This window comes from Gymnogyps californianus, chromosome 2 (assembly GCF_018139145.2).
Source record: "Gymnogyps californianus isolate 813 chromosome 2, ASM1813914v2, whole genome shotgun sequence".
In the NCBI taxonomy this organism is placed as follows: domain Eukaryota; kingdom Metazoa; phylum Chordata; class Aves; order Accipitriformes; family Cathartidae; genus Gymnogyps; species Gymnogyps californianus.
Genome location: NC_059472.1, coordinates 1,511,983 through 1,524,942, shown reverse-complemented (window position 1 = coordinate 1,524,942; position 12,960 = coordinate 1,511,983). Strand labels below are relative to the sequence as shown.

Here is a 12,960-nt window from a genome sequence, read left to right as displayed (position 1 = left end):
CACAGGCTGGGGTTTAGAAGATGGAGATGGAGAAGGAGAAGAGGCAGAGGCTCAGAAAACATGTGGAAAAAAGAGATTAGATGGATGAGGGGAGGGCTAAAATGATTGGGGGCCAACATTAGTTTCTGGGCAGGAGATCAGTCAGATGAGCAAGCATCCCTGAAGGAGGGGTCAAAGACATTTAGAGCATCTGATGGGACTAATCATTGCTCATCACAGTGAAGGCATGCCCAGAGGAAGTTCAAAGGGACACCAAAACCCATAACGTCTTCCTTTTCAAGAAAAAAAAAGGAGGGGGGATTATTGGGGTGAGCTTTTTTTGGTTGATTTGCAGATATTTTTGAGGTTTCTGACACCAGGGTTAAACCACTGGGTCTGCCAATACAGCTGACATAAAGCAAGATCAACAGGGTGGTGAAATCACCCCTGATAACCCCATGAGCACTAACCATTCCTCGCCAATGGACATACACCTTCTGGGCGTGGAGAGGATAAGCCACATCACTTGCCCAACAGATGAAATTCTGCCAGACTCAGGGACTGCATGCCACCGTGAACGCCAGAGAAGGTGTGTCAGTCCTCCCAGATGTCACGAGGCAGCAACCGAAGAGCTAGACCTATTCTAGGGAATAAGGATCGCCCAGCGTGATTCACTGTGTGGTGTCCTCTTGCAGGGATGACTTTGGGGGAGTTTGGAAATCAGCCTGGGAAGTCAAGGCTCAGTGTCCTGCAGCAGCAGGAGCACCCTGGCGAAGGTCTGCGCTGATAAAGCAGTTTGCTTTAACCAGATTTGACTGGGTTTTTTTGAGGAAGAAGGGAAAAATTACTGTGTTACCCTTCAGTATGATTAACAAGGGGCATTCTTGATTTTTTGTTTTTAAACGAAGAAATGTGTCTGACTCAGTTTATTCCCTCACTTCCAAGGATTGATGGCGTGAACATCTCCTCTCTGACACAGAGCTGGAGAGGGGTCACCTAGTCCAGGGATTCAAATCTGCTCCTCACTGACAGCAGGAAGATGATCTGCAAGGCCATGGGAAGTGGTCCACCACTGGTCCACTGGCAGGAGTGGTTTGATGGACAAGTGCGATGATGGACAAGGGTGGACAATGGGCTGCTTGGCATTTTGAGGGTTGCCGGTGGCCCATTGAGCCAGATAGTTGGGAAGTTCCTATCCTGGCCTCAGGTATGTCTGATGCATATGTGTGAGGTGTGGGACTGCCATGGCTGGCATTTCCTCAGAGGCACATGGGAGATTGAGGATGGTGGTGTCACACTGGGTGGCCAATGCATGGAAGCAGCATGACTGCAGCATGGAAGGCAGTGCTTGGCTGGGTCAGGGCAGAGAGCTGCAAAAAAGGTGTCCCAGTATCCAGCATCACAGAGCAGAAATGAGGCTACAGCTATAGCAGTAAATTAAATGTGTCCAGGACCATCTCCAGCATGGAGGGCAAGAGGTGGACATCAACATCTTGTGAATAGTCCTTCCCTTGTGCTCTCTCCTCTGGTTTTTTCCAGACACTGCATGGGACTATGGTGGTTGGTCCATGTTAAAACCTTGCCAGGGAACGTGCTAGCAATTAAAATGGTTAATTAAATGTTGTGGATCATAGCATTACAGATAGGGAATGTTCCCAGGAACTGTTTATTTCCCTTGCTTAGGTTCAGCCTTGGAGATCAGACCCTTGCAGGCACGTGAATCACATCCTTCAGGATGACAGCCTGGCCCCTGATTTTACTCTTGGCTGTGCCACAGTGCACTACACAACTGTGTTAGAGCTGGCTAGTAAATGCAGCTTTATTTGGCTGCCCTCTGCAATGTTCTGGCCGTTGAGTCTCCCTGGATGGAGAACAGAGATCAGAAGTCAATGAACAGAAGTCAGCCAGGGTTCTGCTCATCTTCTGGGAGCCTCATACTGGGCTCTTCTCACAAAAGGCCTTGGGACAAGTGTCCACATATGGAACCACAGTGACGAGGAGGGATAGAAACATCATGGCTTAAGTCTCATGGGATCTCTTCTTTTTATTTGCCCTGAAGTTTTTAACTATTCAGCTTCCCTGTGGTCAGAGCATGATGTCTGCCTCATCACTTCTGAGGTGGCACCTCAGAAGGTTCCCAAGTATTTCCATCTATCCCAGCATCAGCCCAATCTGTATGTATTGCCATTTCCCACCCAGTTGCTAGTACACCAGGAGCTGCCAGGGGTTGCAGGATGGAAGAGGTTCTCAGCACCAGGTATGATGTGGGTGTCAGTCTCTCTTCCCAAGTAACAAGTGATAGGACAAGAGGAAATGGCCTCAAGTTGCACCAGGGGAGGTTAAATTGGATATTAGGAACAATTTCTTCACTGAAAGGGTTATCAAGCATTGGAACAGGCTGCCCAGGGAAGTGGTTGGGTCACCATCCCTGGAGGTATTTAAAAGACGTATAGATGTGGCACCTAGGGACATGGTTTAGTGGTGGACTTGGCAGCGTTAGGTTTACAGTTGGACGTGATGATCTTAAAGGTCTTTTCCAACCCAAATGATTCTATGATTGCACCACCATGGATTTCCCAGCCTTAAATAAAGCCCATTGAAGCAATTGCAGAATCTAACCCTGTCATGTTCCCCATCCTTCATTTTGGCTGGGGTTGTGGGGGAGGAAGAGGCCAGGACAACACAGTACCACTTGTTTTTGGCAGGGAAGACAACAGTTTGAAGCACGCATTGCCTTAGGAGGAGAAGAGGCAGCTCTGTGTGTTGAGCACCCCCTGGGTGAGGGCAAGCTCCAGCTCTTCCCATCCTTGAGTCCAATGACCGTGGCTGAATAGTGATTTTTTCCTTCTGGCTCTTTCTCTCCATCTTTCTGCCCCTCCCTGGGGATTTACCTGTGCTTGGTCCTGCAAGGCTCATTCTTTGTATCCTTCCTGGTTGTGACCTCCTCAAAATCAGGACAGCAAGGTGGCTTGTCACCACCATCCCCCTGACACAGATCTGTCCCCACCTCAGATCTTCACAGATGTTTCAGTGCTGAACTCCCAGGGAAGCCAAGGGGAGCTTGGAGCTAATCCCACCCATGGGTTTACTGCAAACTAACACGGGCTTAAACCCTTTTCATGCCAAATCACTGAAGGACTCAGACCCTGTGGCTGCTCCTACCTCACCTCCCATGCACTCCCCGTTCCTGGGTGCTGTGAAGGTGACCAGGTACTCACCGTGGGAGTCCCACTGTGGGGCAGAGATACTCGGGTTCAAGAACACAGCGTGGGCAGCCTGGGGCCAGGTTACACCAAGGCGCTGAAATCCTGCTGAGAACCTGCCCTTTGGCTTCCTCTCTTTCAAGCAGGACAGGGAAACGGTGCCCCAGGGACATCCCAAATCCCTGTTTACCAGTAGTACCTGATTTTAGGGCATCTCTGGGACTCCTGTATTGCCCAAATCCCAGCTGGGTCTGGATTAAGTTACATACAGGATCGTACCTGTACTTGGGGGCATTAATAGGGGTATCCAGCAGTGATGTCCAGGTATCACAAGCTCCAGAGGTCATCAGCACCCTTCCAGCTGCCCTGGGACTGGAACCACACTGCAGAAGAGGTGTCATGGAGGCAGCTATTTCTATACCAATAATACATGGAGAGCCCATGCACAGTTTCAAGGGCTGTCCCACAGTTGTCCACACTGTTTAATTGTTAGCATGCTCCTCAGCATGTTTTTGACCTGACCAACTAGGACCATCCCTGACAATTCCAGATCTACTTTCCAATTGGTATTTTGGATTCAGCCACCTTATTTTGGAGGAAGAGAGCTCAGCTATACAGATGGGCACCAGCCGACCCCAGGGCCAGGAACTGACACAGGGTGTTTCATTTGCTAATATGCCTTCCCTGTGCTGTCCCAGACCTTGTCAGGACCAGAGTGTTGACAACATACTAGAACAATACCATTGGAGATGCAAATTCATTATTTTCCAGACCTTCTTTCTATAAGCCTTCAGAAATTTCTGCCTGGCTGAAACATTAAGAGACACACTCTGATCTGGGGCTGTGCTGATGAGGATTGTATCTTCCTCCTACTCACCTCCATTTGTTCAGCGCTCTGTGTAATTGCATGAACAACCTGACCATGCTGCTTGCAAAACCCCAGCCCTGCTGTGAGTCAGCACTCAGTAGAAATTTCCAAGATGTTTATTATTTATTCTTGTTTGTTTGTTTGTTTTTCCCCTAATGGTGGCTGCAGAGTCCTGTTGCACGAGAAGCTATAAAAGAATAACTGAGGGATCTCTTCTCCATCAAGCTCAAGCTAGCTTCAGACTGGCCTTTCCGTGCCTGAACATCAGATGTTCAGAAGACATTCTGGGGACAGATGGGCAAAAATGACTGCAGGTGCTGGGGGACCAGGATGGGTTAAGCAGCTTGCACGCATTATTCAACAGGGACCTCATCACAGTCCAGTCCAGAGAAGGGGCCTGGTAACACTGAGCAGAACTGCAGTTCCCAGCACCGCTACGGGAGGTCTCATCCCAGATGCCTCGTTGTGATTGCAGTTGTCCTGACTGCAGCATTCATAAGGGTCTTGAAACATACCACAATTTGAAATGCAATTTTTGCTGATCAACTTCTGTTGGTGAGTGCCTGGATAAAAAGTCAAATAAAACCAACTCATGAATCTTTCTTCCAAGGGCAAATCCTGACTTTACCGTGTAAGCAGCGTGTGAGATCACCCAAGTCTATATGGGTTATGGTGTTCATTTAACTACCCTCTGCCTCGCTATTCAAGCGAAGAAATAATTGGGCTGTAACCCAGCGCTATTCAAGTTCTCCCAAAACCCCATGGAAGGGGAATGTTTTAGACCCCAATGCACTGGAGCAGAAAGGGGAAAAGGACACAGACCCACTGAGAGCAGGGCTGGGACACACAGGAGCGCTGGGCAGCAGGGTTGGGAGGTCACAACCCAGGCAGTTCACAGCAGTAGGACTCACCGGCACCTATCTTCTCAACTATAGTCACGCAGGCTGTCTCATTTTTGGTACATTGGGAAGTCATCAGGCACTGATCATTGCTGGTCTGGTTGGTGCAGGTGTAGCACGTCAGCGAGTTGGCTACAGGAGGGGAACATAAATGATTTGCATGAGATCAAAGCAAGAAACGCCTTCCCAGCTGGACCTGTTCCCATCCTCATGCAGGCCACAGGACACAGAATAAGACATAGAGGATTTGGCTGAGCCAGTTCTACCCCTTCTCCTATCCCACACCCAGAATTGCTAAACACACACTTCCCTGTAGAAAAACCCTCCTTCCAGGTGAGTGGGCAGCAGAGGCTTTCTGTGGATGTTGATATTCAACTACCCCATTACAGCATTTAGCAAACGGTCACAGGGCCAGAAGAGCAGTGAAGGCTGCACTCAATTTTTAGCTCAAAGCTACTGACTTCTTAAAGACCACTGGACTTAGTAGTTATGGTCGTGGCTTCTCCCCCCCAAAATGCCAGCTCTCTCCATCCCAGCCCAAGCCTTGCAGTAATCCTGAACAACTCACCAATGTCCACGCAGAGGACAGCAGCCAGACACACCATCAGGAGAGCCCTCATCTCCGTTTGCTCTTCTCTGCCTGCACAGTCTTCAGGGGAAGCAGCTCCCAACCCTCCGTGGAGTCCTAGCTGGGAGGGTGGCCGATGCAAAGGCTGACACAGGTCAACCCACGTGCTGCACAGTAGGCACGGTCCGGACCAGGGGGCTGACACGTACGCTTGCAGAGCCTTGCAGGAGCCCAGCGCTCACATCTGCTGTCTGAGTTTTGTGCGCTGCCTTTGCCCGAGCACGTTACTTAATATCTCAAAATAAGCCAAAAGGAAAGCAGTTGCTACTGATAGGAGCGGTTCCTTTTTGAAAGAAGGCAAGAGATAAAAGGTGGGTAGGAAGTGGTGACCAGCCTAGGAGGAAGCAAGGCCACCCAAGAAGGGGGATGGGGAGTCTTGGACTTGCACGCTGCACATTGGTCCTAGAGAAAAGGGGATATGCATGCTGGGTCCAGCAAGGAGGAGCCACTCTTTGAGGACTGGGACCCCCATCTTTGGTTGCCCAATCGGGGTCAAGCCTGGAGCCTTGGGTTAGCACTGGGAAGGCTTGTTCCCCCTCCAGCTATGCAGATTTCCTTCCAGTGACTTCGCCCAAGGCCGCTCTACCAGCTCTGTTACCACACTACTAAGCTTGGCGTGGTACCAGCAAGATCAGGGAAGCCCACAAGAACCAGAGAAAGACCAGGAGAAAGATGCCACGCTACTGCTACAACCTCCAAAACTCATCTTATGGGCAAAGAGAAAGCACACCATGTATATGTGTATATATATTATTAGTATAACTGAAATCTTAACATGTCTCTACGCTATACCCTTGGGTCAGAGTCATAAATACCTCATTCCACGCAGAATAATGACTTGTTCCTGCTATCTGTACAAACCTACAGCTGCATTATATAGATATACACAAAAGCAGAACAAATTAGCCATAGCCACTTGGTCAATTAGAGAAACTACTCTTACCACTCAGCCAAATTAAAAAAAAAAGAAAAAGCCGCAGGGAAGTCAAGACAAGCTCAGTCAGAGCAAACCTAGCAAGCCTCAATCCTGAGGTCTTGCAAACTCAGTACAAAGCTTACAGACTGTTACTAGCAATGGCAATACCAAATTAAAGTGCTTAGGGATAACAAACCATCTTGTCTTAGACTTTCAAAGGGGAAAAACTGGATTGAGTTATTCTGTTTTATTTATAGAATTATATCTCCTGGTTTTGGTTTTTTTGTGGTGGTGTTTTTGTTTTGTGTTTTTTTTTTTTCCCCCAGCGCACAGGAAAGCACTATGAGGACAACTCACCACAACTTCACGTAGAAGCTCTTTCAAAGGTGACAATACAAAAAAGAAAAGAAAAAGAACTTATTTGCACAGTAAGGGAGTCAAGGGTTGTGCAGCCACAGTCCGGGCACGTTGCTTGCTAAAGGGGCCACGCTGCAAAGCCTGCCCAAGTGGCTTTAGGGAAAGTGGAACTAAACCAAACATAACTAAGAGAAATGAAGGAGGACATCACAAAAGGAGTCGTGACTGAACTGCAGACCGCACGCCAAATTGCAAAGACGCTCGGCTCTTTGCCAACGTTGCCAAGACCCCACTGCATGCTCATGTGACACACATCACTACCTCACGACAAAGCTGGGGTTGGTGACCCCCCATGAAAGACACGGGGATGAAGCAGAAAGCTGGATGAGACATGAAGCTGTAGCCATCCCATACAAGGTCCCAAGGGAGAAGGCAGAGAAGCCCAATACAAAAAAAAATGGGATCGTGCCACATGCCTGGGCTAGGAAGAGCGGCTAGGCCTGCGGGGTCCAGTTCTTTGCCTCCCCTTACTGCCTTCAAATCTCATCCCTGGAAAGGCAGCCAGCAGAATTTGCTTTTGCAGGCACTCGAGGTCATCCCGTATCTGGTTTTGCGGGGAATCCTTCTGCATGCAGAAATGGGGACAGTGCTGGGTCCAAGGATGCACAGGAGAGCGGGTGGTGGAGATTTCACCCCACCAGGTCCTGCCTCCAACAGAAGTGGGGTTTGCAGCACCAGGAATGAACTATGGCAATTCAGGAACTGTTTCTGCCTGGGGGACTACCAAGAAGGAAATGTGAGCCCTAATTAAAACCGGTTGTGATAACTGCCACCCCATTCTCTTCCACTTTGGCAAACAGCCTTCAGGAGTTGAAGAGTCCAGCTATAGCTTGAGAAATAGATGGAAGAGATTACACAGAACAGCTTTAAAAAGACAACCAAAGAGCTTATTTATGTATAGGTGACCTGTGGGAAGGGATTAGAGACTTCCTTGTCTGACTCACCTTGGCAGATAAATAATCTGCCCTGATTACAAGAGAAGGGGAGGTCTGGATGCAGTCCACCAAGCTAGAAACACAGCATTTTTTTTTTTTTTTTTTTTTTTTTTGAAAGGCATCAGCTATCTGCCTCACCATCCCTCCAGCAATACAGGGCAACTCCAGGGAAAGACTGGAAGCTACCTCCCTTTGCAGAGACCTTGCATCACACTCTTCTCATGCTCATGGCAGCAGAAGGAATTTATGAGCCCTCCTGCAGCTGTGTAAGTAGTTATTCAAAGCCTTATTTCTGAGTCAAGCCAATCACTCATAATTGCAGCCTAATCCAGAACTGGATTAAAAATATTAAGTAATTTATTGGAATTCCTCATGCCCCATCTTGCAGCAGCTCAGGATTAATGGCTGGAGAAGCCATTCTCAGAGCTTGGGACAAGCTTGGCTGAGCTGAGCTCTTCCCGAGTCTTTGTTTTCTTTTGAATAACACATGTGCTCAGCTGGCCAAAAATATCACTACCATGGCTAAAAAGAAGCTGTAGGAAGAATCAGCCTATATGTCATCGACTCATTCCCTGTAGGACACCCATAATGGGCAGCCGTCCCCCTTCCATAGCTGCACAGAACAAATGCCAGGAGTTCTCCTTCGCAGGGCACAAACCTGATATCCTGGAGTTTTATCCTTGCCTTGGAAGCCCTTGCTCTGCCCCTCATTAGACCATCCTTCATTTTATCACAGGGATCCAATTTCTCATAGGTTAATCATTTGCTTTCCTTTACAGCCACTCTTCTTTGCATCAGCAGTGCCGCATTTACAAACATGAGGCAAATGCTAACATCTGTCCAAGTTGAACTTATTTTACAGCAGTCCTAACTTGGCTGACTGTCGATGGACACAGAGTACAACTGTGTAAATCCAGGGAGCTCCTTAAGCACGTTTTATTTATGCCAAACCACAAACGTGATCTTCTCTCCTGCTAATCTGCGTTGGAAAAGGAAATGCCTCCATTTGTTGTGTTCAGAGACAGAGGGTGTAAAGCACAGCAGTGATAGTCTCAGCTTAAATGTTGTTCTACCCCTTTCCTCTTATATTGACAAAAGCATTCCCTTTTAAAGTTTCTGTTCTATTTTTCCCAATTTTTTTTTTTTTCATTTTTGCCACATCAGACCTCAAGGGAAGAAAGGAGCGGAGGAAAAACCCTCTGGAAATCCTTCACATTTCTCTTCCTCATATCCCCACAGGGGTTTCCCACCTCTCACATGTCTGCCAGACTACAGCTGTTTTGTTTTCCCCTTAATCTGATCACTCACCAGGGAGCAGATGCACAGCATAAGCAGCAGTTCAATAGCAAATGCTCCTCACTGAGGAGTTTTCATCACACCCACTTCCCTCTCTGCACCAATTAAGATGAATGAGCCAAAAGCCCATCTCTCCGAACCAGCTCGGGTGAGCAAAGACCCTGTCATTAAGCAGATGAAAGAGTAGCTAAGCAGCTTTGATGGCTGCCTTTCCTCAGATCACTTGCCAGGACCCCCTTCTCCACCCCACACAGCCCCGATGGGCAGGGGAGCAGCGCTGCCAGCCCCGACCGCTATGGAAAGCGGCTCTGGGAAACAGGAGGCTGATGCACTTTTTTTTTTTTTTCATCAACAAGGATCAATAATCTGTTGGCCACGCATCAAGAGCTTGACTCATCCCCAGGAGAAAGCACGACATGGGAAGGTTTCTGATGAGCATGGCTTGGTCCAAGGGCTTTAGTGTCTGCAAAAGGTGCCAACATGTAGGCTTCGTGCTCCCATCTCTCCAGGATGCTGAGGCAGAAGCAACAGGTAGGGACGGAGCCCCATTGGAGCCTCCAGCTGCTCGAACAACTTCTTATGCAGGGAGAGGTATTGCTTGTACACCCCCAAGATATACACTGAGATTGTCCTGTCTCCTTCAGCCACAAGCTCCTACCACATCCCTCCGAGGCTCAGCAGGCTGGTGTTTGGTGGAAGGTGAAGCTCGGTGAAGCTCAGCAAAGTCCCAGATGTAGGGCTGAATGACCCTATGCAATGGGGCGGGCTGGAGGGGAGCAGGCTAAGGGGGGGATGGAGTTGTGCCTTCAGCTATTTAAGGGGGGGTAGCTATAGAGAGGCCAGAGCCAGACTCTCCTCAGAGGTGCACAGAGAAAAGGGCAAGCAGCTGGTTACAAGATGCATCAAGGAAATTCCAACCAGATACAAGGCCAAAAAGTTTGCCAGGGCAGTGATTAATTGCCAAAACAGGGACCCTGAGATATGGTGGAGTCACCCTCACTGGAGATACTGAAATTTGGCTGGAGAAGGCCCTGAGCAACGCAACCAAAGTTGGCCCTCCTTTGAGCAGGAGGTTGGATTCGAGCCCTCCAGAGACCCTCCCAACCTCAGCATTTCTGGGAAGAGGCTGGGCATGGGCAGCAGATGCCAAAGCAAGATGAGAGGAACTTCTCACTATCTCCTACCACCCAGAGGTTTATCTTATCAAACAGCCACAGTATCAGAGCTGTCCTTGTGCCATTACACAGTGCAGGACATCCCTAGCCTGCAGGCAGGGAGACAAACTCTCCAGCCCCAAGAAGGCTTTTTAAGCCTCATTATGTAACTAGAGCAGCCCTAAGCCCGTCCCAGTATCAGCATGAGCAGTCAGTTTTGTTCCTGGTAAATTTGCCTTGAGGTCTCCTCCCAACCAATATGAACAACAGGCTTTTATGAAAAGCACATTAGTAACCCAAGAAGTTACAGGGGAAGGTACCATTTCTGGTTTTGCCTGAAACCAGATCTTCCCTTTTTGCAATTTTTGGGTGTTTTTTTTTTTTCTTTAAAATAAAAAAAGGAAGTAATTGCAAAGGAAAAAACGCTAAACTTTTGACTTTGCATTTCACTAGCGAAATACTGGTAAAAATGCTAGTATCTTGACTTTGGGCTACCAAGTGTCTTAGGCATCAAAGCACAGGCTTCTCTGTGCCTGCAGAAAAGCCACTTCATTGGAGAAGCCGAGTTGAAAACATCTCTGAAAGGGCCAAGGCAAGTAGGGTTCATCTGAGTGTGCCAGTATTGCTTGGAGTCACCAAATAACCCCAAACTGTTGGGCTGGGAAAGGGTTCCTCCTCTCAGAGGTGTCGGTGATGGGGGCACGATCCTGCTCCACGGGGTCCTGAGCAGTAGAAAATCCCTGTCAGACTGCGCCTTAGGCCAGACTGCTGCTTCGTGCCACTGTGATGTCAAAGGCGAGCAGCTCGACTTCTCCAACCTGTACCTCGCTTGCTTATGGCCAAGGGCCAGGAGGACACTCCCCAGACTTATCAGCCTCTCTTTAAAGCTTAGCTGTTTCAAACACATTGTGTTACTCACCCCAGTATGGGTTATTAGATACCTGGCAAAACACAAGAACTCTCCACCTTGTTTTGCTTCATACCTCCCATGCACTTAGGCATCCAATCTTGATTTCACTGAGCTTTTTGACAGAAGTGGTCAAGCCCCATAGAACTGGTTCATAGGGCAATACAATCCAGGGTAACACCCTTCAGGGAAAAAAAATGCTTCATTTAAGCTCCTAAAGAATAACCAATAATTACTGTTTAGCTGACACTGGCAGATCTTTGCAGCCCTGACTTCCAGAGCATCTGAGCATGGCCAAGTAGCCCTACAGTACTGCACAGAGCCCATGCTGCCAGCCTGGCCCTCCTCGTTTGCTGCAGCAAAAGAGGCAAACACAAGGCCTCCAGCTTCATTAGCTGAGCTCTCACTGGAGTTGAACCACCTCAGTTTTCCTCCAAGCGTGGCCTTTTGGAGAGAAGCAGGATGCTTTGATAGAGACAGAGGAGCTGTTGAAAGCACAGCCCCATAAGCATGAAATATTGCCAGCACCCACTTTGTGGATCCACCGCCCCAGCAAAAACAGGGTGAGGATGGGCAGGACCATGCGGGACAGCAATTACCCAGTCTTTCCACCCCATTAACCCAGCAGAGGATCACAGCACTGATGGGAACCAGCTGGAGGAGAGGCCAAGGAGCAAGTTACTCAGCTCCCCCCAAAGCTGCAGCAGGATTTGCTTTCTGGGGTGATTTTTTCATTGCTTCCCCAGCAGCTGTTCAAACTGCTGCAGCTGCTCTTACTAATGCAACTCCTTTCTCTCACATGGTGCTTGAGAGACTTTTTTCCTCTAGGAAATACTAAAAAAAAAAAAGAGATATAAGATTTATTGGTTCAATGGAAACACCCATAGTGCTCATCCAATTGCATCTTGCTCCTTTTTTCTGCTACTGGAAAACAGGAGCACTGTTTCACTAGGGGCTTAGCTAGAATTACTCCCTTATTTGGGATGGAACAAACTTTTCACCACAGTTAGTGGCAAATACTCACTTTAACCTCTTTTGAAAGCCAGAAAGCATTTAGCAGCGTGGGCAGAAAAACATCTCCATCCATTGGGACCAAACTGGTTACCTCTGTTTCACAGGTACAAATCCAACACAGGGGTCAAGGCATGCTTGGCAGCTCCTGCCTGTTGCTTGTGCAGCTGATAACTGGTCTGCCTTTGCCAGAAAATTAAATCTTGCCACCGTTCAGATTGATTTAGATCCCTGTTTTAGGAGTCAGTTGCCTCATTAAAACCAACATGAGCTCTTGGGGCTTGCAGAAACAGTCCAGTTAGAGTTTCACAAGCTGTCACGTCTCAGCCAAGTGGCTGAGCACACCCCAGTGCGGATGTGAGATAAAACAGCATTGGCTTCACCCGTGCATTTTCCCCTTACATCTGTCACGACTCTGCTATCATGCAGCAATTCAATTTTGGTGGCTCGGTTTTGCATATGGGCCCTTAGGGACCAAGCACAAATGGTTTTCGAGATCTGCAGGCAGGCTCTTTGCTTGAAGGCAAAGGTTTTCCTATCAAGCCTAATCTCCTGCAGACAACTGAGCGTATACAGTCCCCATTATAGAGACCGGGCCCTGGCTCAGACCTCTGCACATCAGCTCACAGCAGAACCACATCCTGGCTGAGTTGCCAAAAGTCTCCAGTCACCGATACTCAGAAAAATCACTTCCCGTTTTAATGAAATGCATTTCAAGTACCTGACTTCCAACCAAAATAGCAAGCA

At 48.3% G+C, this 12,960-nt stretch overlaps 1 protein-coding gene across 1 annotated transcript; it reads right to left on the bottom strand.

Annotated features, from left to right (window-relative positions):
• Nucleotides 1-4,195: 4,195 nt before the first annotated feature.
• Nucleotides 4,196-5,859, bottom strand: LOC127013475 (lymphocyte antigen 6E-like). The gene is made up of 3 exons (XM_050892361.1): nt 5,518-5,859; nt 4,962-5,081; nt 4,196-4,613 (listed from the first exon to the last, which is right to left on the bottom strand). The coding sequence occupies exons 1-3, from the start codon at nt 5,567-5,569 to the stop codon at nt 4,423-4,425; spliced, it is 363 nt and encodes a 120-aa protein (XP_050748318.1). The 5' UTR covers nt 5,570-5,859; the 3' UTR covers nt 4,196-4,422.
• Between the last annotated feature and the right edge of the window lie 7,101 nt (nt 5,860-12,960).

Coding starts and splice junctions, on each gene's coding strand:
- LOC127013475 (XM_050892361.1), bottom strand. CDS start 5,569: ATGAGGGCTCTCCTGATGGTGTGTCTGGCTGCTGTCCTCTGCGTGGAC. Junction 5,082..5,517: donor TGTCCTCTGCGTGGACATTG/GTGAGTTGTTCA, acceptor CCCCTCCTGTAG/CCAACTCGCTGACGTGCTAC. Junction 4,614..4,961: donor AGTTGAGAAGATAGGTGCCG/GTGAGTCCTACT, acceptor CTTTTTATCCAG/GCACTCACCAACAGAAGTTG.